Source organism: Myotis lucifugus, unplaced genomic scaffold (assembly GCF_000147115.1).
Source record: "Myotis lucifugus unplaced genomic scaffold, Myoluc2.0 scaffold_282, whole genome shotgun sequence".
Lineage (NCBI taxonomy): Eukaryota > Metazoa > Chordata > Mammalia > Chiroptera > Vespertilionidae > Myotis > Myotis lucifugus.
This window is the reverse complement of record NW_005871330.1, coordinates 582,745-610,214: the sequence shown is the minus strand read 5'-3', so window position 1 is coordinate 610,214 and position 27,470 is coordinate 582,745. Positions and strand designations below refer to the sequence as shown.

The following is a 27,470-nucleotide window of genomic DNA, read 5'->3' as shown; positions in this document are numbered from 1 at the left end:
GCCTGCTTTAAAAAGCTCCAAGGTAAGTGGGACCAGGACAGGACTTTCAAGAAGGACACTGGCCACTCTGCCCGTATTGCTTGCAGCTGCCAGTTCTGGTACTGCTCCTTCTGCTCCTGCACGTTTCCCAGCCAGGCTCCCGTTGCCTTCTGTGTACAGTAGCAACTAAGGCCACGAATGAGATTTTGTTTGGTTTTGGTTTTGGTTAACTAATCCAGTGCTTTTCCCTTTTCTTTTACAGAACGGTCTCGCTTCCAGGCTACATCTTCTCTCTGGCTAACAAGGTAAGATTTAGATGAAGCAGTCCTTCGAGGAGAAGGCAAGGGCCTGAGGGATGGATTGGTGTCTCTTAGCAACCTTCGGAAAGTGGTGCCTCAGTAAACACCTCACAGCTCTCCAGGAAAGGAGAGGGGCAGGAAGGACTAGCCTTTCAGCGCTGTGCACACATCCTCACTGAGCACTCAGGCGTTGGTGGGTGACACATTAGCAAGATATTTTGTTCTACATGTTTCTGTTTGGAAAAATGTCTGCACTGAGATTCCCTTGCTAAAAATCTCAAATTTGATAAAGATGTATCCTGCTATTAGGATTCCTTTAGGAAACATGATATCTAACAAATAAGAAAGGAAGTACCTAAGAAAATGCTTCCTTTAAACTTCTCTAAAATCTTTTTTAAATGTTACCTTACTCCAGCGACTCTCAACTGGTGTGCTGCAAAAAATTTTAAAATATGCAATACCTGACTATGTAGTCAGGGGCACTGACCTCGTTTCTCTTAGATTGTCAAGGAAATGACAACAGCCAACACAACAATAGTTGTCTGGTGTGAATGAATGAAACTTATACCTATTTTTTGTCAGATCTTCAAAAAATATGATTTTTGGTGTGTCTCAGAATTCTAGTAATTAGTTTTACGTGTGCCATGAGATGAAAAAGGCTGGAAATCGCTGCCTTACCCAGTGCTGAGTGTTGTATGAAATGAAAGCACCATGAAATTGTTGCCTATACAGTAGAGGCATTAACCTGCCCTGCTGCTGCAGACTGCAGTTCTAGAGAGAGAGCTGGGGGAGAGCTGGTTAAAAGGAGCTTCAAGTAATGTGATCATGTAATGACCACAGGAGCATCCTTTGCCAAACCTTTTATTCTACCGATCCCACCGGCAACCTGCAGATAACACAGAATGGGGCAGCCGAGCCTGCACTTTTCAGGAGGGAATTTGAGAAAGCAAAGGGAGCCCTTCAAGGGAGAAGAATGAGGATAACGTTTGCTATGGCTTTTAGCCTCAATTAGTTTACCTCGGTTAAATGAGTAAGTGGATATTATATACACAGAATTATGCCAGAGAAATTCTACTGAGCACACAATTAAAACAAAAAAATGGTAAACAAGATTACAACCCCCCAAATCCACTGAAGGCGAGCACTTCTGGATGAACACCCAAAGGAGGAAATCAAGTTCTCCATCACCTGGCAAGATGCCACTTTATATCTACATGGTAGCCTGAACTGTTTCAAATTGCTTCCTCAGTCAGCATTCTTTTTAAAAACTGTCTTCACTATGTCTCAGGCCTGTGAATTAAGAAAGGCAAGATATGCCCTAATAATCAGTTTGGCTCGGTGGATAGAGCATTGGCCTGTGCACTGAAGGGTCCTGGGTTCGATTCCGGTCATGGGCATGTACCTTGGTTGTGGGAACATGTAGGAGGTGTGCAGGAGGCTGCTGATCGATGTTTCTCTCTCATCAATGTTTTTAACTCTCTTTCCCTCTCCCTTTCTCTCTGTAAAAAATCAATAAAATATACATATATATGTATTTTTTTAAAAAATATATTTTATTGATTTTCTACAGAGAGGAAGGGAGAGGGAAAGAGAGTTAAAAACATCGATGAGAGAGAAACATCGATCAGCTGCCTCCTGCACACCCCCCACTAGGGACGTGCCCACAACCAAGGTACATGCCCTTGACCGGAATCGAACCTGGGACCCTTGAGTCTGCAGGCCAACGCTCCATCCACTGAGCCAAACTGGTCAAGGCAAAATATATATATATTTTTAAAAAGGCAAGATATCGTAGTCCCTATTCTACAGATGGAGACACCGAGGCTCAGAAAGGTTAAGTGCCTTAGCCAAGGCCACGAGCTTCTCGGCAGCTGCTGGGCCTACCACTCAGCTCCCTGATTAGAATGCCAGTCTCGAAGAGTAAAAGGAGATAATGGATGTAAAGCCGCATGTTTGGCGTTGGGTGCACAGGGACCCCAGATGCATTTGAGTCTTTGTGATTATGTTTGTTTCAGTAACTAGAGCACAGTGTCCGGTGGACGCGCTTGGTGGGGTTTCTCACGGGGCTCTTGAGATATCATCAATGTAGAGATTTATTGATCTGCCTGACAGGGCAGCATCTACCTCTAGGGTGACGTTTCCTCTCCTCCTTTAGGCCCCCAGAGTCCCGCAGCCATGAGTTCGGCCGACCAGGAGATGGCTGCTTTTGGGGAGGCTGCTCCTTACCTCCGAAAGTCTGAAAAGGAGCGCATTGAGGCCCAGAATAGGCCCTTTGATGCCAAGACATCTGTCTTTGTGGTGGAGCCCAAGGAGTCCTTTGTCAAAGGGACTATCCAGAGCAGAGAGAGTGGGAAAGTGACCGTGAAGACTGAAGCGGGAGCGGTGAGTTGAGTCCCAGGAGCTGACATTTAATTGATTTTTTTGTTTGGTCACTCAGTTGACATAAAGTTATCTTTTCTGTTCACCAGACTCTGACAGTGAAAGATGACCAAGTGTACCCCATGAACCCTCCCAAATACGACAAGATCGAGGACATGGCCATGATGACCCACTTGCATGAGCCCGCTGTGCTGTACAACCTCAAAGAGCGCTATGCAGCCTGGATGATCTACGTGAGTGCCCTCTCTCGAGTGGTCATCACTTGGACCCCAGCCCATTGCTCTCACTGTAGTATGAATGGGACACGGATAGTGACCCATTGTGCTTTCACTAGTAGTGGAACTAGTTAAAAGGGTCACTATTGCTATTGGGAGGCACAAGCCAACAGCTGGCACTTTATCCTATCTTCTCATCCCAAGCTGGGCATGGCCATTGTCCACACACTGAGTTTGCAGCAGATCCTTTAAACAAATCTTAGAGCAGCTGCTCATATCTCAACCACATGCCTCCATTTCAACCCTCCCTTATTCCAGCAGCAAAATCATCCAGAGAGAAAAGATAAACTTATGTTGTAGCACTTAAACATAATGCCTTTAAAGACCAAATTTCACTCATTTTCACTCCTCCTAAATAACAGCGATGTGTCTATGCCTTTTCAACCCTTCTATATGGAATGTCTTGATGACACCTTTCCAACGTCCCAGGCAGAGTTGCATTTTCTGTCCTATTGTTTCTGTCCCTGCAATAACACTGACCATGTTTTTTGACCATCTGCGACTTCCTCAAGGAACATCATCTTATTTAGGCTTCATTCCTGGTGCCTCACAGACACCTGACATATAATGCACACTCAGTACCGATTTCCAGCTGAAGTTATGCTACACTGTATTTGGTATAGGTTAGTCAGTGCTGATGTTCAGCTGGACACACTATGCAAACAAACCTGGTGTTCAGTCAGCGTCCATTGTTTCGGGGGGGTGGGGGATGCCTGTTCTGATAAGTTGTCAAAGATTTGAAAATCATCCTATCGTAATCATGATGCATTTACATCATTTTCTGTTTGGTTTAATTATTTACCTTTTTAAATGCCTGTAATATATTGTCTTAAGAAGATTTAGTCTATTTCACCTAATCATTCCTGTATTGGGTACTTAGGTTGTGTCCAAATTTATGTTTTTATGAATTTGAACTATCTTAATGTTATAAAAGGGATATATCCTTCTTTCCTAAAGTACAGTAAAAATGTCTCATATTACACATAAAAAATCTTTTTTGGAGCTTCTGCTATGTGAAAATCACCAATAAATTCCAACGGGAATAAATTTAAATTGTGGTCCCTTCCCTCAAAAAGTTTGCTATCCTATTGTTGAACCTTCTAACTAGTTTTCACGCTGACATCTTGAAGAAGAACGGCATCAGCATTTTACTTAAGTGCTCCTTTTAGTTAAAATTCATTTAATAAGTGAATTGTACAAATAATGGAAAAAGCCTTTGAGTAGTTATTCTTTCTTATTCCTTTGCACAGACCTACTCGGGCCTCTTCTGTGTCACCGTCAACCCCTACAAGTGGCTGCCGGTGTATAACCCCGAGGTGGTGGCTGCCTACCGAGGCAAAAAGCGCCAGGAGGCCCCGCCCCACATCTTCTCCATCTCTGACAACGCCTATCAGTTCATGCTGACTGGTGAGCTGAATGCTATACATGTGCATCTTTTTAGAGCAGAACCATAGGAGGAAGAAGCTCTAACATCTCAACACTCTTTGAGATGGTCCCCTTCAGTTGAGGTTGATGTGTTTATGAGAGAGACGGTCCAGGAAGGAGAGAGCGTAAAAGATGACTTACAATCCCTACTATTCCATAATTACTAATGATCCGTTAAACTTTTGAAAATCAAAAGATGTTGGCCATAGTTAGATAATTAACTTTTGAATGACTGAGACACTAAATGAGCTTGAGCAAAAATATGAACATATCTACATATATGTAATCACACACACACACACACACACACACACACACACTCACACAAACACACTGTGTTTCTATTACCAAGAGTTAAAAAACAGAAGAGTAAAATTTGCCTCTCTGGTCTTATCCTCATATCTACAATTAGGACTAATGAACAGACTCTTTACATTAAGGATGGCATAAATGCTATTGCCCTTCTCCTAGAACCAACACAAACACATTCCAGATTTTAAGGTGTTCCTGGTATAAAAACAGTTATACCATGAATCTTCTTCCTAGAATATTGTCTCAGCTAGACCACTCCTTAGTACTATACACCTTGGGGAAAGAGCTTAGAGAAGTCCTCCTTAGGCAGAGTAAAACATGAAAACTAACTTTTACCTTTCCCTAAAAAAATGACCAAAGCCATGATTACTTCCAAAATTACCATGTTTACTATAGTTATTCCTTTTCACAAGCTAAAATATCTTTAACACCTATTTTTCATTACTTCTTCTACCTACAATAAATAAGTCAATAACTTGCCATCTAAATCCAACTGAAGACCCAAGCCCACTTTCGATGTTTAGTGATAGAGTATTTAACTAGCCTGGTGCTTCCCAGCAGTGTTCTGTTTAAATGGTTATATGTATGATAAATTGGGTGGGAGGTGAGGGGTGCCCTACAGAGCAAAAGAGAAGAGACTAAAAAAGGGAATAGACCTCAAGCCCATCAGCCCTAGCGATAGCTGAAAGTAACACTAGGGTCATTACATTTTACTTTACTTGCCAGTTACAAATATATGAGAGAAGAGTACTAAATGACTATAATTTCTCTTTTGTAGACCGAGAGAATCAGTCAATCCTGATCACGTAAGTAGGTTTATGCTTTCTTTTCTTGGCTGCAATAGCTGCCAGCTTTGGGACCTCTTTTGACTTAGTTACTATTTGACAGCGGAGAATCTGGTGCAGGGAAGACTGTGAACACCAAGCGTGTCATCCAGTATTTTGCAACAATTGCAGTTACTGGGGATAAGAAAAAGGAGGAAACTACTTCTGGCAAAATGCAGGTGAGTCCAATACCACAGTCAGAATCAAGACTGTCGGGGCTCTCAGGAAGTGGGGAGCCTCAGATGTGAGCACTGCGCTTGCCTTTGCAGGGGACACTGGAAGATCAAATCATCAGTGCCAACCCCCTGCTGGAGGCCTTTGGCAATGCCAAGACCGTGAGGAATGACAACTCTTCTCGCTTTGTAAGTGTCTTGGTCACAGAGGGGTCTTCTTAGCCTTTAAATGCCAGAGAAAGCATGTCTGAATTTTCATTTCAATCTCATCTTTCTTGTGTGCTGCAAGCTTTGCACATAACATCTTTTTTACTTTCAAGGGTAAATTCATCAGGATCCACTTTAGTACCACAGGGAAACTGGCTTCTGCCGATATTGAAACATGTGAGTAACAGGACCTCCTAAATAGAATCCAAGAATGATGGCTTGGGGGCAATATCATGCAGCTTCTGACGAGCCTGGAGCCTGTTTAACACCATTCTGCTGCCAAACATGCCCACAGTTAATGCCATCCTTACCCAAAGTCCACAGTGTGCTTTATCCACGTCAGTCATGAGCTGCTGATTCTTTAGGAACTGCCAGGAGCTGTTAGGCTTGTCTAAATTATTTCAGCATCAGAATTGACCTCAAAATTTTCTAAGAAAAAGAAATTAACACTATGGGTTGAGTGTGTGCAATTACTTCCAAGTCTGAGCCTTGATAAATTTCACTTTTCAGTATTTCCTCTATTATAAAGTGAGAAGAGACCCTGGGAAGGAGGAGTTAAAGAATCTATTATATTTCATGCATCAGGCATCTTCTGTATGAGAAATGAATATGCCTTGGACCAGCAAGCTTTAGTTTCTTTCTAGAGATACAAGAGCAACTGCCATTGTAGAGATGTATTATGTGGTACCTCATGGGAACATTCAGCTGGAATCTCAAGGGGCCAATAAAATATAACTGATGACCATAATGCCAAATCACCAAAGGAACTTTACAATTTCCCTCCAATCTAATATCTACTTTCCACTGCAGATCTTCTGGAGAAGTCCAGAGTTACTTTCCAGCTAAAGGCGGAAAGAAGCTATCATATTTTTTATCAGATCATGTCTAACAAGAAGCCAGAACTGATTGGTAAGAAAGACCTTAAATTCACAGATGAAAGTTAATCTTTTTTATTAACAACAACCTGTAATGTACAATGTATCTCCTGAATTCTGTGTACCCAGAAATGCTCCTGATCACCACGAACCCATATGACTATGCCTTTGTCAGTCAAGGGGAGATCACAGTCCCCAGCATTGATGACCAAGAAGAGCTGATGGCCACGGATGTAAGTGACACATGCAGTTTTTATAAAAATACATTATGCATGGGAATGACAATAGCAACCTACTGTAGGTGTGGTAAGTATATAGTATAAATTCTCCTAAATAAGTTAGTCTCTTCTGCCCTAATCTTTATCCTCTCGTTTCTCCCGGTAGAGTGCCATTGACATCCTGGGCTTCACTTCTGAAGAAAGAAGTTCCATCTATAAGCTCACAGGGGCAGTAATGCATTATGGGAACATGAAATTCAAGCAAAAGCAGCGTGAGGAGCAAGCTGAGCCAGATGGCACTGAAGGTACAAAATGTAGTTCCATTTGGGTTTAACAGGAGAATTTAGGCAAAAAAAGCCCATTCCAAACTCATGTCTCCTTTACAACTGAGCTTCTGGTGGACATACAGAAATGTACTCCTGCACAGACTTTCTATAGTGATTCACACTCCATGAACAGTGGGGTGCACAGTAGGTCATGTTGGGTACCTGAATTGTGTCTCTACAGTTGCTGACAAGGCAGCCTATCTCCAGGGTCTGAACTCTGCTGACCTGCTCAAAGCCCTTTGCTACCCTAGGGTCAAGGTCGGCAACGAGTATGTCACCAAAGGCCAGACTGTAGAGCAGGTAGGTGCACAATTCAAATGCACTGTCAGGGATGCAAGAATTTTACAGTCCTCTAATAACCTCAATATATCTTTGTCTTTCAGGTGATCAATGCAGTGGGTGCTCTGGCCAAAGCCGTCTACGAGAAGATGTTCCTGTGGATGGTCACCCGTATCAACCAGCAGCTGGACACCAAGCAGCCCAGGCAGTACTTCATTGGGGTCTTGGACATCGCTGGCTTTGAGATCTTTGATGTGAGTTGAGAGCTGGTTGGTTATTGGGATTTTATATTAAGGCAATAGAAATATCAACAGGAAGAAACCTGTGAATCTAATAACCTTTTCTTAAGTTGTCAAAAAATTATGCTAAGACTTAAAAGAGTGTGATTGGGCAGCTCTTCATCATTTACTGTAGTGGCGATTTTACTTTATGAGAAATAATGCCCTTATGACAACTCTTTAACTTGCTCCATGGCCCAAAGGGAGTCAGACACCAGCATGGTGTAGTGTCAGGGGGCACTCTAAAAATCTGACAAGGCAAAATGAGTTTAACCTATGCAACACCTAATATGCCCTGAATATATGGTGGGAAAATAAGGCAGATAATAAGGTCTGAGAAAAGGTTAGCAATTTAGAGTAAGCATCAATAAACTCAATGCAGCCCTTGCCAGTTTGGCTCAGTGGATTGAGCATAGGCCTGCGGACTGAAGGGTCCAGGGTTTGATTCCGGTCAAGGGCACAGGCAGGAGGCAGCCAATCAATGATTCTCTCTCATCATTGATGTTTCTATCTTTCTTTCCCTCTCCCTTCCTCTCTGAAATCAATAAAAATATATATTTTAAAAAACCCAAACTCTTTGCAATTAACTTTTAATTCTCATGAAAGTACTATCATGGGATAAAGATTCATATGTGAATATGAAATAAATCTTTCTGGTTTATAGTTTTGAAGAAGTTCATATTTTTCATTCAAATTCTTAAAGTAAAACTTGGGCATTGCAGATAATATGGAAGATCTAGGAAAAGGATTCCACATTCATTCCACTATTTATATCTAGCTAATATTAATGTTTTGGCATTTAATGAAATACAAGTATGAGTTAACATACTGTCCATAATATTTGGTATCTTGATTTTTATTTCACTTCAGATTAAAGAAGAATGTGGGTGGCAATCACTGCTCACTGTAATGCTGACCAGGATGTGCAGACAGCAGAAATCCTCTCTGCCAGCTGCCAAGGGCTCACACATTATCTTTGACATGAGTCAACAGAAAATGTAAAAATTAATGCGAATACACATGATGATTAAGTAGGAAGTCAGAAAAATACCTGAGTAGACTTATGCCAGTGCAGGAAAGTGTATGAACAATGATTTAGGGTTGTGCATAAATGGTAGAAGAGAAAACATCCGACTGCTCAGGCCCCCAATGATTTTTAAAGGCTATTGGACACATATTTTTAAATTAAAAAGCCCTATATGTCGAAAGAGGAGAGTAAACACATCTATTTATTTAGTTCAACAGCCTGGAGCAGCTGTGCATCAACTTCACCAACGAGAAACTGCAACAGTTTTTCAACCACCACATGTTCGTGCTGGAGCAGGAGGAGTACAAGAAGGAAGGCATCGAGTGGGAGTTCATTGACTTCGGGATGGACCTGGCTGCCTGCATTGAGCTCATTGAGAAGGTCTTTTTTACATTTCAGAAACCGTATTTTCTGGCAATTAAATTATTCATTGCATCTTATTTGAATTCTATGCACAGAGAAAAGTGTTTAAATAGAATTATAACTGTGTGTGGTCTGCTTCTAGCCTATGGGCATCTTCTCCATCCTGGAAGAGGAGTGCATGTTCCCCAAGGCCACAGACACCTCCTTCAAGAACAAGCTGTATGAGCAGCATCTTGGAAAGTCCAACAACTTCCAGAAGCCCAAGGTTGTCAAAGGCAAGGTTGAGGCCCACTTCTCGCTGGTGCACTACGCGGGCACCGTGGACTACAACATTACTGGCTGGCTTGACAAGAACAAGGACCCCCTGAACGAGACCGTGGTCGGGCTGTACCAGAAGTCTTCACTGAAAACTTTAGCTTTCCTCTTCTCTGGGGCTCAAACTGCTGAAGCAGGTACTGCTCAAAAAAATCTAACACGTTCTCTGGGTGTTACAAAATGCGGTGCTAGATTGAGGCTGGTGATCTCAGAGCCCTCGCAGAATTGCTGGCCAAATCCATTGTGTCTCCAAGTTTTGAGTAAGGAGGCTGTATTGTAATACAGCCTGTGGCTCCCTCCAGCACTGACAGAGGCCTATCGTGAAGGGCCAGAGAGGAACTGCCAGGATCTCAACCATAGCAAAACGTTGGCTTCCATGATTCTCTCCTGCTTCTCCCTCCACATCTGCTGGATATTGAGTATCTGGGGATATTTAAGGCAATATAATGGCAAACTTCTGCCTCTCAATTCTAGCTTCTATTGATGATTTTTAAAGTTATAGTGTCCCTAAGTGTCCTAATATTGAGGAGTCCTCTATCCAGTGAGACAAATGCCCTTCCCTTCATTTCCTAGTGATGAAATAAAATTACAGAAAAGTGGATGCAAACATGGATGGCATAACAATTCTTTCGAGTCCAACAGAGAGCCTAGTGGTGTCAAGAAATGTTCACTTCAGCACAAAAATCAGCAAATAGGCAAGAAATAGCCCTGTTGATTCAAAACTGTATTTGAATGACATCTTTTCTTATTCTTTCTCCAGAGGCAGCTGGTGGTGGCAAGAAAGGTGGTAAGAAGAAGGGCTCTTCTTTCCAGACGGTGTCTGCCCTTTTCAGAGTAAGGGAGAAACTGTTCTTGACACTCCCCAGCCACTTTAGGAATCTGTTCAAATCAAAGGGTCTTCTTTTCACAAGTGTTCAGAAAAGGGCTGACATTAACTAGTGACATGTGTTAATCTAGCTTTGGAGAGAAGAGCTTTAAATTACTCAGAAATTTTTAGCTCATCTTTCATGTTAAGTCAAATAATAAACAATATTTTATAGGAAATTTTATAAAACTTAATACTCTTTAATTCATAATTTAGTTGAGTCACAAAAATAAGCAATGGCATGTACTCAGAGAGACAAAATAATCAGTAAGACTAATGAAAATCTAACAGCTAGCCTATAAGCAATGTAATACGGTATCCTTGTTCTTAATCTGGTCAATTCTCAAATATAACTGGTAGAATTGTTCCCTTTATAAAAAAAATTTATGCCCTAAACATTGATATAATTGGAAATGGGGAACCATTTTTATAAGAAAAAAGTCCAAATGTGGTGCAGGCTTGTATTTTCTTACTTGGAAAACCATGGGGTATAGGAGAAGAAAGTGTGACCATCTAGTATGGGAAGGCAATGGCCTTGTGAATGTATGTGGGTGACCAGGGGGTAGAAAGACAGACAGTACTTGTCCACAATAAAAAGCATCATGTGTCAGATTCTTTAGGTGTGTAACTCTTGGCCACTCAAATGGAGAAGGAAGTACTGAGGCAGAAACTGCATCTCAGGAGAAGCATATCAAGGTGTTACCTTAAGTGAAAATGCTCCATGTAGGTCATTCAACTCCACCATAGACACTGATTTTATAGACATCATCAAAATGCTTAGTCTAAAGTCTGAGATAACAGGATTTTTCCTGACTTTACAGGAGAATTTGAACAAGCTGATGACCAACCTCAGGAGTACCCATCCCCATTTTGTGCGGTGTATCATCCCCAATGAGACAAAAACTCCTGGTAAGAAGTTCTAGAATGAAGGCACAAGGCATGATGGCCATACCTCCTTTTAAGCAAACTCTTCAATGAATAAATATCTATTTTTAGGGGCCATGGAGCATGAACTTGTCCTGCACCAGCTGAGGTGTAATGGTGTGCTGGAAGGCATCCGCATCTGTAGGAAGGGATTCCCAAGCAGAATCATTTACGCAGACTTCAAACAGAGGTCAGACTCTCCTAAATGATGCATCTCAAAGTTTAGCATGAATATATTTAATGCAGGCAAAACAGTTTAGTGAAAATATGCTTTTGTTATATTAATTTTCCACAAAAAGTAAAAAAACATATGCCTCAAAACACCTTTAAAATAAACACAGACTACATATTTAAGTATTCTGCAAACTTTTCGTAGAATTTACCACGCTTCTGGGTTAGCTCATAGATGTATACCTTAACTTTGATAATTATGAATACTATAATTTTGAGTGCTTAATATATTTGAATTATCTCATTTAGTGCTTATAAAAACTCAGCAGAGGAAGTACTATCAGGACCTCATTTTATAGACGAATAAACTGAGGCTAAAAGACATTAAGTTACTTACCCAAAGTCACATAGCTATTAAGTGGTTGAGTTAGAAACTTGCTCACGCATATATAGCTATCAGTAAGTCATTTTCTGTCACTTCTTTTGTAACTTCATCTTTTTCTCTCATACACTAATTTCCTAGTTTTGCAGAATCATGTCACAATAACAGCTCCTCAGCTCCCTTTTCTCCTCCCTAGATAAGTCCATCTTGAGAATCAAATAAAGGCAAAGTGGACAAGAGGCTGAGTAACAGCTATAGGGAGTTGGTCTGGGGGAATTGACAGAGAACTCCAGTGTCCAAGACCTAAAGCACTCCTGTTTGATTTTAGGTGATTAGAACAGTTCCGTGTACCTAGAACTTTCTACCAGATTCCTCATTAAACCTTGCTTTCTTAGACTCAGGATCTTAAAAAGCAAATGCATCTAGCAAGGATAACATGCTATATTTTATTAGACATCTATACCTTAATGGGAATAAGATTATAGAACCCTTTCATGAGAACAAGGTCTGATGAGGCAGAAAGTTGCAACTATGCAGGAAGGTAAAATGGAATAAGAATAGTCAATGCTAGATTGACTATCCATATATTCAATGTCCTTCCTGTGAGCGAAATAGCATAATAAATTTTAAAACAGAAACTTTGATTGTTTAATGGATCATTTAATGCTTAGTTACTACTAGTATTATCAATAAACCAAGTTTTTTAAAAAGTTGTATGTACTTTAACAGATACAAGGTATTAAATGCAAGTGCTATCCCAGAAGGACAATTCATTGACAGCAAGAAGGCTTCTGAGAAGCTCCTTGCATCCATCGACATTGACCACACTCAGTATAGATTTGGTCACACCAAGGTAATAGTCTCTGAAGTCTACCTGACGCTATTCCTGTCGCTTTGAAGTTGATGTAAAGTTTCTGATCTACAGCTCTGCTCATGCACAGGTCTTTTTCAAAGCTGGTCTTCTGGGGCTCCTAGAGGAGATGCGAGATGACAAGCTGGCCCAGCTGATTACCCGAACCCAGGCCAGGTGCAGAGGGTTCTTGGCAAGAGTGGAGTACCAGAAGATGGTGGAGAGAAGGTATGTAAACATATTGTTTATTCATGTCTTCCTTCTTCAGAAACACATTTGAGGAGGCTTACAGTTAAGACTCAGATATGATAAGGCGACCAAAGTAATAAGGAATGAATCTGAGTCCTGCACTGAAGTGAAGAGATACATGTACCAGAAGACTTAGGTAGAGATCATCACATGGAATACATGCTGAATGTTTTGGGTATAGATTAGATATAGATATAGATATAGATATGGATATGGATATGGATATGGATATAGATGAAAATTTACTAACAAGAGGAAATATACCAGTGAGTAAACAGAGACAAAGTTTGCCCTAGCACTTGGTTCTAAATGAATTTATTGGGTGGATTACTAAATAAGATACATTGAACTGCATAGCAGACAGTTATTTTCAACAGTGGTTTTATACAAGAAGTCACATAAACAACTTCTTCCATCTGATTATTTCTATTATCAAACTATCATGATTTAAAATATTAAGGGCATTTATCTGTGAAAATTTTCCCTTCAGTAAGCTAAGACAATGTCACCAGGTACATAGTTTTCTAGTGATCTAATATGATGCAGGGACAGTTTCAAGACTAAAGAGCCAGATATCTCAAACTGCAGGATGCATATGAATAGGACCCACAGTGAGAAGTGCATTTTCTATTTGTCATCTATACACCCATACATATATGTATGTATGTGTAAATATATAAAGAATTTACATAAAACAAATTTTATTTCTATCACCTCTAGTTATGCTAATATGTTTATTGTATTCTATTTAATTAAAAATAATAAGTATCATGACCCTCTAGATATATATTTGGGCAGTTAATTGCCTAAATATGAGGATAATTAATTTTTAAAAAATAATTTAGATGAAAATGAATGTGATATTATAGAATAGAATGCAAAATTCATACAATATTAAAATATAAAACCAGAGAATTTCAAAGAAATTCAGTTTTTAATGAGTCTGTTTATCCCATGTCTCACATCCCTGAGAGGCTAGTTGCCCTTCCCTGCTCCTACTGGTGTTCTCACAGAAAACTCTGAGAGCGCTGAGGCAGAGCCATACTCCTCAAAGGGTGGTCCTTGGACCAGCATCATCAGTGTCTCTTGCAAACTTGATAAAAATGCAAATGTTTAGGTTTCACTTCAGATCTTCTGAATCTGAATTTCTGGGGATAGAGTCCAGGAACCAATGTTTTAACAAGCCCTTTAGATGATTTTTGTGTACAGCCAAGTTTGAGAAGCACTGAACTAGAGAATAAGTGATGAGCAAGTCCTGGACCAACACCACAAAATCAATGTTTTTCATTTGTGCTTTTGAAAATAGTTGAGAAAACAGTGGGGCAGCACCCCGAACTCTCACTGCCAAGATTTCATCTACTTTTCTCATCCATACAATATCCAATTTGCATCAGTCTACACGTATATTTCTTTGTCATTTCAGAGAAGCCCTTTTCTGCATCCAGTACAACGTCCGCTCCTTCATGAACGTCAAGCACTGGCCCTGGATGAAGCTCTTCTTCAAGATCAAGCCCCTCCTCAAGAGTGCGGAGACCGAGAAGGAGATGGCCACCATGAAGGAAGAGTTCGAGAAGACCAAAGAAGAACTTGCCAAGTCAGAGGCAAAAAGGAAGGAACTTGAAGAAAAGATGGTGTCACTCCTGCAAGAAAAAAATGACTTGCAGCTCCAAGTTCAGTCTGTAAGTAGTGGTATTATCCGGGGTACTGCTAATCAAGATACAAATGCTACAAATATGCTCACGAGCAACATTAAGTTGGGTAGTCAGCGTGAGAGACACACTGTAGGGAAAAAGTGAAAGCATTCTGATTGTACTAATAAAGTCCAAATATTCCTTTATTGCCCAATAAACACCCCCACACCAGCACCGGGGCAATGAGGTAGAATGGAGGTAGAATGTTGTCTTCCATTTTTCAGTTTCATAAAACTATAGAATTTATGACTTATTTTCCTTTGAAGACAGTTCTTAAAAGTGATTTTCATATAAAACTATCCCAAATAGAGTATTAAGGGCAGGATAGCATGGAGAGAGTGATTTTCTCTCTGAAAGTTTCTTCAACTTCTAGATGTTCATGGATCATGAATCACAATACATACAGCTGACAACTGCAGTATTCTACATCGAATTTTATTAAATTATTGCTTGTTATTGATCTCCAAAACTCAGACTTTCTCTCTCCAGTCCACCTCCACAGTCAGGGCCCACCATGTCATACCCAGATTTCTGCAGCAGCACCGAGTTGCTCTGCCTGCCGCCAACTCTCTTTTCCTCCATCCAGCCTGCTCACTGCTCACTCCTGAACCAATCATTTTAGAAATGCTTCCATCAACCCTAATGCGTGATTTTTAAGACTGCCTTTCACTTGGTTTGAATTGATTTGGTCTGGCATAATTTACTCATCACAAAATCATATATTTTTCCTGTTAAGATTGCTCTCTTTAGTCAAGTTTTGGGGTGTAACGACTTCTTCTTCTAGATTACAGAAGGAAAAAGGGGTGTTTTTCTTCCCTCACACTCTTCAAATCTTTCCTGAATTTTTCTCTCGTCCTTTAAGAATTAGTTAGAATCTGTCCTACATCACTATATCCACCACATGGCTCTAAGGAGCACATTTTATTCTTTATGTACTCAAAGGCTGATATGGAGGCTCACTGATAAATGTGCATATCAATTCCTCTCGCATTTCCTGTATACCCCCAACCTTCTTAACATAGCAGATTGCCAGGAATTTCTTGATTACTTTATGCCTCAACTTGAATTTAGAGCATGATCAGGATCATCCTACAGTATCACAAAGAGAAACAGTCTAGTAGCAGCTGCATCCCGAATGTCTCCTGATGGAATGCCTTCTCTCTTCCTGCTCCTTCCCTCAATAAATTGATTTCTAAAAACCAAATCCTACTCATCTGTCAAGGCCCAACTTAAATTCCATTTCATTTACAGAACCATCTCTGATATAACTTCTCTGAACTCTTATGTCACTGATCGCTTTCTGAGTTAATGGCAGCTTTTAGGGGATAGGCTTTCTAACCTATTGTAGAATACAGCTGGTCCTTCATATCCATGGGTTCCTCATCTACAAATTTAACCAACTGTAAGTTGAAAATATTAGGAAAAATGTTCTATTATTGCTGACATGTACTATATAGACAGGCCTGTGATAACTGTGTTTCTACTGACATGTACAGACTTTTTTTTGTCATTATTGCCTAAATAATATAGTATATCAACTACTTACATAGCATTTACCTTATATCTGTTTTATAAGTAATCTAGAGATGATCTGAAGTCTATGGGAGGATATTTGTAGGTTATATGCAAATACTATGCCATTTTATATAAATGAGTTGAGCAACCGTGGATTTTGGTACCCATGAGGGGGTCCTAGAACCAATCCCTCACGGATACCAAGGAACAAGTGTATACTCTACTAAAGGCACAAGACAATAACTGATACATTTTGCTTTTTCCACAATGTAGAATATCCTGCATTGCACACAGCAGATGGTTCACAAAAGTTTAAATTCAAAGAATAGCAGGAATTTACACTGTTATCATTGGAAATATTTCATTTATTCTTCCCAATTTTGATTTTGTTCCCAAATCAAGGAAGCTGAAAGCTTGGCTGATGCAGAGGAAAGATGTGACCAGCTGATCAAAACCAAAATCCAGCTTGAAGCCAAAATCAAAGAGGTGACTGAGAGAGCCGAGGATGAGGAAGAGATCAATGCTGAGCTGACAGCCAAGAAGAGGAAACTGGAGGACGAATGTTCAGAACTGAAGAAAGACATTGATGACCTTGAGCTAACACTGGCCAAGGTTGAAAAGGAGAAGCATGCCACAGAGAACAAGGTATGAAATATATACAAGAAAAGCTTGTTTTTATTATTATGGAATACAAGCACAAAACTGAATTCACCAAAATATAGCATGTAATGCAAAGTATTTTTACTTCCTAAGGTGAAAAACCTCACAGAAGAGATGGCAGGCCTGGACGAAACGATAGCTAAGCTGACCAAGGAGAAGAAGGCCCTCCAAGAGGCCCACCAGCAGACCCTGGATGACCTGCAGGCAGAAGAGGACAAAGTCAACACCCTGACCAAATCTAAAATCAAGCTAGAGCAGCAAGTGGATGATGTAAGTCTAGGATCACCAAGAAAATAATTTATTTTTTTAAAGAAAGGCTAAGCAAACCTTTTGACTCAACATTATTTATGTTTAGCTTGAAGGGTCCTTAGAGCAAGAAAAGAAACTTCGCATGGACCTAGAAAGGGCTAAGAGGAAACTTGAAGGTGACCTCAAGTTGGCCCAAGAGTCCATAATGGACATTGAAAATGAAAAACAACAACTTGATGAAAAGTTAAAAAAGTAAGTATAAAAGAATTACTTATGAACTTGCTTCCAATAGTGGATATGGACTCAATTGTTATCTTTCGCTACTTTTCAAAAAGGAAAGAGTTTGAAATGACCAATCTGCAAAGCAAGATTGAAGATGAACAGGCCCTTGGGATGCAGCTGCAGAAGAAGATCAAGGAGTTACAGGTAAGTACCTGGTTTCTACCAGTGGAATTCCACATGATAAAATTACTAACACAAGCTAAGTTTGTGTTTTTCATCACTCCCAGGCCCGCATTGAGGAGCTGGAGGAGGAAATCGAGGCAGAGCGGGCCTCTCGGGCCAAAGCAGAGAAGCAGCGCTCGGACCTCTCCCGGGAACTGGAGGAGATCAGCGAGCGGCTGGAGGAAGCTGGTGGGGCAACTTCAGCCCAGATTGAGATGAACAAGAAGCGGGAGGCTGAGTTCCAGAAAATGCGCAGGGACCTGGAGGAGGCCACCCTGCAGCACGAAGCCACGGCAGCTGCTCTGAGGAAGAAGCACGCGGACAGTGTGGCTGAACTTGGGGAGCAGATAGACAACCTGCAGAGGGTCAAGCAGAAACTGGAGAAGGAGAAGAGTGAGATGAAGATGGAGATCGATGACCTCGCTAGTAACGTAGAAATAGTCTCTAAAGCCAAGGTACTACAGAGTCTGAAAAATTGGTTGTTAACGACAATAATCCTTTATGTACACATCATAAAGCAGCGGTTCTCAACCTGTGGGTCGCAACCCCTTTGGGGACTGAATGACCCGTTCACAGGGGTCGCCTAAATACATCCTGCATATCAGATATTTACATTACGATTCATAACAGTAGCAACATTACAGTTATGAAGTAGCAACGAAAATAATTTTATGGTTGGGGGTCACCACAACATGAGGAACTGTATTAAAGGGTCGCGACATTAGGAAGGTTGAGAACCACTGTCATAAAGGCACAGGGTACTTTACACACATTATGACAGTTGTTCTATGCAGTAATCTAGGAGTTTTGTAAGAAAGACATTAGTGTTTGTATCATTTCTACTGAACATCTGAAGAAACTGAAATCAAAGAAGTTAAGCACCTTGGCCCCATCACACCAATAATGAATAAAAGCATCAACTTTGAACATAGACCATCTGTGTTCTCTAGGTCTCCAATTGAAGAACACGGGTCTCCAATACTCTCAATTATCCAATAAGCAACATAAAGGCAGTGAAATATTGAACATGCTTTTAGAAAATATACCAAAAATTCTCACAAAATCTTAAATTTAGACCATAATCATGAAATTTTTTATAATATTGAATGGAGCTTCACAATTAGCTTTTTAAAAATCCCAATGTATATTTTCAACTTAGGACAGCATAAAATATACTGTCTATATCATATTACATATAAGAGAATTTGACTTATTTCATATGTAAAAATAAATATTTTTCAGAAGAAATTATAGCTGCAGCTAAATTATGTTAAAATGTCTTCATTTCTTCCTTTGTGTTTTTCTCACACAGGGAAACCTAGAGAAAATGTGCCGCACTCTAGAGGACCAAGTGAGTGAACTGAAATCAAAGGAGGAAGAGCATCAGCGGCTGATCAACGACCTGACCGCCCAGAGGGGCCGCTTGCAGACTGAATCTGGTAACTCCCTCCTCTCCTATGCCGCCTAACAGTGGAGGTGATGTGGTTAAAAACAACTGATTTGGTGATGTGAAAACCTAATAAAAGCAACTGAGAGCGGGTGATTCACTGAACAGCTCAGACTCTCAAACTTGCAAGGTCGCTTGGGGACAATGTTGGAGATAGAGGCTTCAAAGGACTGCATTAAGTTCTGCTCCAGAGAGGCCTTGAGTATTTGGCCACATTGAGAGGGTGTGGGGTTAGGAAACACTCCAATGTGGGTCCAGAGCTTCTATTTTAGACCAAGCTTCTTTTTATCTATATCTAGTAGGGCAATGGATAACCCAGTCTCTAACAAGTCTTATAAAATGGGACTAGGTACAATTTGGTACATTAGCACCCTTCTCTGAAAGTTATCACCAGGTTTTACACAGGAGCATATAACCCTGAAAGACTAAATTATGAAGAAAACAAAAATATTTAAGGTGTATTTATTCATTCAGATTAATATGTCTCACCATAAACATCAGAAAATTAACATTACACATGAAGATGTCAATATCTCAATCATTTGAGCACTCAATTGGGGGGGGAGTTAAAATTTATTTCTAATATATACTTGCAAAATTTTTCTTCACTTAAAAAAATGGTGCTATTTCTTTTGCCTCTCAGGTGAATTTTCACGTCAGCTCGATGAAAAAGAAGCAATGGTGTCTCAGTTATCAAGGGGCAAACAAGCATATACTCAACAAATTGAGGAATTAAAGAGGCAACTAGAAGAGGAGATAAAGGTAACTATTATTATAAGACTCATTTTTTTCCTCCATGATCTGACTCTAATTGGAGTCCAGTACATCAACTTTTAAAAGATTTTGAAACTTAATAAACATTTAAATATCCAGTAAAATGAAGATGTAACTATTTCCACAGGCCAAGAACGCCCTGGCCCACGCCCTGCAGTCAGCCCGCCATGACTGTGACCTTCTACGGGAACAGTATGAGGAGGAGCAGGAATCCAAGGCTGAACTACAGAGGGCGCTGTCCAAGGCCAACACTGAGGTTGCCCAGTGGAGGACCAAATACGAGACGGACGCCATCCAGCGCACAGAGGAGCTGGAGGAGGCCAAGTATGTGCACTGATATGAGAAAATGTACAAAATACTTTGCATATTAAATCAGAAAGCTACAACCTTTGAAGAATCCATGAATTAGCCTACAAATGGTCGTTAATTAGCTGCTATTTGCCAGGCATTCTGTGAAGAATGAATAAAACAAACATGATCTCTGCCCTCTTCGTCTAAAATCTGGTTAAGGAAATAAAGAACGACAGATGATTAGGACTTATTGCTGTTGGTCAAGCACACAAGCTCATTGCTGCTTCAGGGCATTGCACTTGCTGGTCCCTCTGTCTGGAATACTCTACCCCAACCTCCCTCCAGCTCACACTCTGACTTCTTTTAGATTTTGACTCAAATGTTACCTCCTCTAAGGAGCCTTCCCTGATTACCTAGAATAGTTGCTCACCACTTCCTCTTTTTTCCCCCTTCATTGCACTTATATCAGCAAATGCTACTATGCATTTTCTCACTTGCTTATTGCTTCTCTCTCACTTGTTTGGAAGCCTCATGAGACAAGGACCTTTTTCTATCCTGTTCACTGCCATGTACTCAGTGTCTGGCTCAGAAAGGGAGCTCATCAATATCTGTCCAATGAATGAATGGATATTTTTAATATGAAGATTTTTAATATAAAGTTTCCAATACCTTTCAGTGTGGTAATAGTTCACAATTCTTGTTTTGGTTCACTTCTCTCTACAAATATGTGTAATCCTCAAGGAAGAAGCTGGCCCAGCGTCTGCAGGATGCCGAGGAGCACGTGGAAGCTGTGAACGCCAAGTGTGCCTCCCTTGAGAAGACCAAGCAGCGATTACAGAATGAGGTGGAGGACCTCATGCTTGATGTGGAGAGAACTAACGCCGCCTGCGCAGCCCTGGACAAGAAGCAGAGGAACTTTGACAAGGTAATTTCTGCAGCCGCCTTTGCTCTCCACTATTTCCCTCCATCCTTTACAGCACGTAACCACTCTTGGTTTTTCAGATCCTGGCAGAATGGAAACAGAAGTATGAGGAAGCTCATGCTGAACTCGAGGCCTCCCAGAAGGAGGCCCGCTCTCTTGGCACTGAGCTGTTCAAGATGAAGAACGCCTACGAGGAATCCCTGGATCAGCTAGAAACGTTGAAACGGGAGAACAAAAACTTGCAGCGTGAGTTCCTTTCACTTTCAGTGATGAAGAAACCTTTCTCTTATGTCCCCTGTCTGACCAAATCTCTACCTGTCTTTTACCCAAACAACAGAGGAGATTTCTGACCTCACGGAGCAGATTGCAGAAGGAGGGAAACGTATCCATGAACTGGAGAAAATAAAGAAGCAAATTGAACAAGAAAAGTCTGAACTACAGGCTGCTTTAGAGGAGGCAGAGGTACAGGTCAAAGTGTGCATTACAAATAAATTCAGAAAAGAATTAGGCCCATCCACTACAGATTGAATAGAAAGATAAAAAGCACAAAATTTGTGAAAGAAAAGGTGTGCAAAAAACTTCCAAATGTTTCCATTCCCCGCTAATGTCACCCTTGCTGTCATTCAGGCATCTCTTGAACATGAAGAGGGAAAGATCCTGCGCATCCAGCTGGAGTTGAACCAAGTCAAGTCTGAAATTGACAGGAAAATTGCTGAAAAGGATGAGGAGATTGACCAGATGAAGAGAAACCACATTAGAGTGGTGGAGTCCATGCAGAGCTCGCTGGATGCTGAGATCAGGAGCAGGAATGATGCCATCAGGATCAAGAAGAAGATGGAGGGAGACCTTAATGAAATGGAAATCCAGCTGAACCATGCCAACCGCATGTCTGCTGAGGCCCTGAAGAACTACAGAAACACACAAGGCATTCTCAAGGTAAATGGGGTCAAGAGATGGCCCCAGTGCAGGTGAGGTTGAAGCCCTGAGAACAAGGTCTCTCAATGATCCTTCATCCCACAGGACACCCAGCTACACCTGGATGACGCTCTCCGGGGCCAGGAGGACCTGAAGGAGCAGCTGGCCATGGTTGAGCGCAGAGCCAACCTGCTGCAGGCTGAGATTGAGGAGCTGAGGGCCACTCTGGAGCAGACTGAGAGGAGCAGGAAAGTTGCAGAACAGGAGCTGCTGGATGCCAGTGAGCGTGTCCAGCTCCTGCACACCCAGGTGAGATTCAGCACAAAGAACTCGCCTTTAATAAATGTGTATATATCCCAGAAAATATAAGCTTAAATTTATATCTGACAGCTAGGTTTTATGTTTCTACCAAATTTTCACTGTATTATTGAGAAATCTTTTGCTCTTTTATTTTGCGTAAGTTATTTTTCTTCCTATAATATTCTAAGGCTACTCATATCATTTTGTGTTAACATCATTATTGACCCTAGTTATCAGTATTGACAGTTTTATTGTGGAGAAATGGAATGTTTGAATATCTGTTATCATTTTATGCCTGTGAATGGTCTCATTGGTAAATAGCAGTTATAAAATTATAGAGATATTTGCCCTAATTATGAACTATGTACTTGAAGATGCTGAATATTCTATAACATTTCTATTTTATATAATTGTACCACATAACAAAATCATATTGAAGGTCATTTGACTTACATATTTTTATCTGAATTAAAAAAATAGCTACCACTAAGTACTTAGGTAACATGATAAAAAATTTATAACTTATTTTTAAACAGAACACCAGCCTGATCAACACCAAGAAGAAGCTTGAGACAGACATTACCCAAATACAAGCAGAGATGGAGGACATTGTCCAGGAAGCTCGCAACGCAGAAGATAAGGCCAAGAAGGCCATTACTGATGTGAGCAGAGGGCAACGCAGTGGTGGTCAGACTGATGTGCTATCTCAGCTCCCTCAACTGATTATGTTTTATTGCTAATTAGGCGGCCATGATGGCCGAGGAGCTGAAGAAGGAGCAGGACACCAGCGCCCACCTGGAGCGGATGAAGAAGAACCTGGAGCAGACGGTGAAGGACCTGCAGCACCGTCTGGATGAGGCTGAGCAGATGGCCCTGAAGGGCGGGAAGAAGCAGATCCAGAAACTGGAGGCCAGAGTGGGTATCTCAACATCTATTTCCATTTGCTCCCAATGCCTCACTGGATCACAGTTCTTAAGAGCCTATTTATTCACAGGTGCGTGAGCTGGAAGGAGAGGTTGAGAGTGAGCAAAAGCGTAATGTTGAATCTGTCAAAGGTCTGCGCAAACATGAGAGGAGAGTGAAGGAACTCACTTACCAGGTACAGCAATAATTTTTATCAGCTAAGCTCTCCTCCATATATACGTGAAATGCTCATATGCAATGATATAACAACCATATTATTTAGAAGTAAAACTCTATGCTTTTTATTCTTTCAGACGGAAGAAGATAGGAAAAATATTCTCAGGCTTCAGGATTTGGTAGATAAACTTCAGGCAAAGGTGAAATCTTACAAGAGACAAGCCGAGGAAGCTGTAAGTATCCTTAAGCTAGAAGGGAGGAGACAAGTCCCCTGGTTAAGAAAAGTTAATAAATAATTAGATTTACTACTCCTTGTAGTAAATAAGCTATTTGCTTTGTAGAGACTATGTACTTCTTAAAAACTTTTGTGCCCTTTTATACTTATTGCTCATTATTTATAGCATTAATAGCTTGATTTAAAAAGTAAATTTTCAATCCACAAAGAAATCTCAAAAAATTTCAGAACAGAAATAATACAGGCCACATTTTCTCGCCACAGCATATAAAATTGTAAAGTGATGAGAGATATAAACAAAAATTCCCAAATTCTTAAACATTAAGAAGCTACCTTTCCTAAATATTTTGGGCTAAATCAGAAATCAAAAACATAATTACTGAATAGTTGTCCATTATAAATAATATTTCAAGGAAGATACTATTTTCACACTTATAGAATATAGTCAAAGCTGTCCTTGGAGGACAAGTCATTGCTTCATATGCTTTTGTTATGAATAAAATAAAAATAAATGAACAAACTGGCAGTCCAATAAAGAAATTTTAAATAATAATAAAAGTAAGAAGTACTAATAAAAATAAAGGTAGAAATTGATGAACAAGAGTGTGTTATATTCTAATTTGATAATTTCAGTACTATCTGATAGTCTCTAGGGAGTTAATAAAATAGTAATAAAATAAATACACTTATATCTAGCTTAATTGAGGAAAAAAGAAAAAAATACAAACTCTCAACATTAGAAATGATATAGACAAACCATATAAGTAGGTTTACATTTTTAAAATGTAAAATATAAACCTGTCAACAAAGTTGAAATCTAGAAGAAATTGTTGATTTTTATAGAAGAACATAAATTAGTAAGTTGGCTAAATAATTTATTTCAGAATTACTTCTGAAGATGAGCTCAGCTCCAGATAGTCTTTCAAAACTTCAAGTAACAGATAATCCCCAAGCTATGTTAGCCGTTGCAGAGCATGGGAAAATATGAAAAGATTCCCAAATTATTTTAAGAAGCTCACATAACCCTCATTCCAAAACCTGTCCAAGAGAGAAAGAGGGGGAAAACTAAAGGCAGTGTTACTAATGAATATAATTACAGTGGGGCCTTGACTTAGGAGTGTCCCGACTAATGAGTTTTTTGAGATACCAGCTGTCTCTCGGCCGATTTTTTGCATTGAGTTGATAGAGTAATTTGAGTTAACGAGCTCCTTAACGAGCTCGGTCTCGGAACGAATTAAACTCGTAAGTCAAGGCCCCACTGTATAGTAAAAATAAATTACTAAGCTGCGGAAACCCTTACTTTTAGAAAATATATTTTTATTGATTTCAGAGAGGAAGGGAGATGGAGAAAGAGATAGAAACATCAATGATGAGAGAGAATCACTGATTGGCTGCCTCCTGCATGCCCCCCACTGGGGATCAAGCCCGCAACCCGGGCATGTGCACCAAAGGTGACCTCCTGGTTCATAGGTCAACACTCAATCACTGAGCCATGCCAGCAAGGCTAAAACTCTTTATTCAGGATATTGTCCATTAGTGATTAAATAGGTTCAATTCTTATAATGGAAGGAATATTTAATATTAGGGAAATCTCTCAATAGAATCATTACATCCAGAAAAGGAGAAAAAAAAGTGAGTGATTGTATTAAAATGTGACAAAATACTATATCATGAAATTAAACATTTTTTCAAGTTAAAGAAACTATTAAGAAATTCATCCTTGCCCTAGCTGGTTTGGTTCAGTGGATAGAGTGTCCATCAAGGGCACATACCTCGGTTGTAGGCTCAATCCTGGTCCTGGTTGGGGCATGTGCAGAAGGCAACCAATGTGTCTCTCTCACATTTATGTTTCTCTCTGTCTCTCCCCCTCCCTTCCAATCTCTCTAAAAATCAATGGAAAAATATCCTCGGGTGAGAGTTAATAAAAAATAGAGAGAGAAATTCATCCTTGCTCTGGTCAGTGTGACTCAGTTTGCTGGACATTGTTCCATGCACCAAAAGGTTGCCGGTTTGATTCTTGGTCAAGGCACACAATGGGTTGTGAGCTCGATCCCCAGTAGCGGGCATGCAGGAGGCAGCTGTTAGATGTTCTGCTCTCACATGGATGTTTCTCTCTCTAAAAAAAAATCTTTTTTAAAAAGAAATTCAGTCTTAATATGATAAAGAATATCTACCTCGTGCAAACAGTCATCTTATAGCAAGCATTAACAAGCATGACAATATTTTTGCCTCCTTCTCTGCTCTTAAACTTTTTCTTGCTCTACTTGTGGTATGTATCTTTTAATACGTTTTGGTTGCAAAAATATGGATGTGATTATTTATGAGATACCAAATCCCAAATAAATCATAAATTAATTTCAATGATATGCAGAATCCAGAAGGTAAGACAATCATGTTTCTTGTTGAGTATTTTAATTTTTTTGTAGATGCCAAGTCTGTTCTCCCCTTAGGCTTATACAGTCTAGAAAGATGCACAGTATGGGTTCCTTACAATTCCATTTTTATTCTCAGGAGGAACAATCCAATACAAATCTATCTAAATTCCGCAAGCTCCAGCACGAGCTGGAGGAGGCCGAGGAGCGGGCTGACATCGCTGAGTCCCAGGTTAACAAGCTGCGGGTGAAGAGCCGCGAGGTTCACACAAAAATCATAAATGAAGAGTGATTGTGCCCTGATGTTATGGAGTGACTGAAAAGAAGCACAAAATGTGAAATCTTTGGTCACGTCTATCTGTAATTACTGTCTATTCCACCCTATGCAACGGAAATAAAAGCGTAGGGTGCTTTGCATACAATGTCCTTAGACTGGTCTTTTCTCTCTCTCCTAAATGGATGTCAAAGCTTGAATAATCACAAGGCCATCAAACAATGCCCTTCAACGTACCACTAAGAAGTAGTTATGTATTTACTTTTATTTTAGGTCTATAATACTTTAAAACTACAAAGTTGTCGCTAATTAGGGAAGCCAGTTCTGATGAACAGAAATCTGGAAGTTCTTTTGTATTTCTTTCTAATCTTTCCCTAATACTGGAGTATAGTAGGGTCTTAGAAAGCTCCTGCTTCCCCTAATATGAACCTAATTTTCCAGGTCTATGCAAAGAATGGCTCTATTCTCACATAGGGGATTCAGGCTAAAATATATCATTAACTCTCCTTGCTTAATAATTGTTATCAAGAATACAAATACAAAGTATTATTAGCACATGAAGGTTTTCATCATCAATACCAATATATTGTCTATTCACAGTGTGTGCACTAGGTAATGGGTGTGACATGACAGAGTTTGATGTGACCTCCCTATGAAAGTCACAGGTTGATTATACAGTTTGGATACAAAGAGAATATTTAACATCAGTAAGCTGTTTATTGGCCTCTGTTTCCAGACTTTGTGGCCTCCTATGTAATAAATAAAATATAAATCTCAAAATAGATTATTTATATATTCAACACACATAATGATGAGTATGAGTTTGGTGCAAAAAACAGATAATGGTGGCACTCTTAATTACTCCGAGTTTTCCTGGAGGATTGATTTTTAAACTGGATTCAGTTAAGATCACAGCCAAACATATAACCTTCCTTGGCAGCATAAATGAAAAGTTAACAGGTAACTTTCCATCTAAATAGAAAGGAAGTGTACACTGGTGTAAACGGCACCGTGAGACAATAACTCAAATTGGATGTGAGCAGTTTAACAGGTAGCACTGGCCTTAGGGTGTGTAATTGTCCTTCTCACTGCATTGTTGCCCATAATTGGCAACAATGACCAAAAGTGGTGTCTTACATTCTACTTTTTGAAAAATCTATCCAGAGCAGGTCAAAAGGCTCTTAAAATTCCCATCAAATCCTATTGAGAGCATTATTAAAATGTTTTATCTTCCTGAGAATCATTACCCATATTTTCCAGATGCCCTATAAAAAAAACGGACATGTAAGAAAATAAAATGATGTAC

At 40.0% G+C, this 27,470-nt stretch overlaps 1 protein-coding gene across 2 annotated transcripts; it reads left to right on the top strand.

The window, feature by feature from the left end:
• On the top strand, positions 1-26,312 carry LOC102437317 (myosin-2). Of its 2 annotated transcripts, none has more exons than XM_023763354.1 (40): positions 1-22; positions 242-284; positions 2,434-2,660; positions 2,747-2,890; positions 4,183-4,339; positions 5,448-5,475; positions 5,558-5,672; positions 5,763-5,855; positions 5,987-6,050; positions 6,684-6,782; positions 6,878-6,981; positions 7,133-7,271; positions 7,474-7,592; positions 7,676-7,825; positions 9,087-9,257; positions 9,382-9,691; positions 10,315-10,388; positions 11,241-11,328; positions 11,416-11,533; positions 12,626-12,749; positions 12,838-12,974; positions 14,419-14,674; positions 16,604-16,846; positions 16,955-17,131; positions 17,217-17,362; positions 17,446-17,536; positions 17,620-18,009; positions 18,867-18,993; positions 19,645-19,763; positions 19,903-20,099; positions 20,808-20,991; positions 21,069-21,234; positions 21,326-21,450; positions 21,616-21,924; positions 22,009-22,212; positions 22,740-22,865; positions 22,948-23,118; positions 23,198-23,302; positions 23,421-23,516; positions 26,030-26,312. In XM_023763354.1, exons 3-40 carry the CDS (start codon positions 2,454-2,456, stop codon positions 26,180-26,182), a joined length of 5,826 nt encoding a protein of 1,941 aa, XP_023619122.1. In that variant the 5' UTR covers positions 1-22; positions 242-284; positions 2,434-2,453; the 3' UTR covers positions 26,183-26,312. The 2 variants fall into 2 exon arrangements, with proteins under 2 accessions (XP_023619122.1, XP_006099792.1); XM_006099730.3 differs by lacking the exon at positions 1-22 and adding an exon at positions 38-98.
• Positions 26,313-27,470: the final 1,158 nt, after the last annotated feature.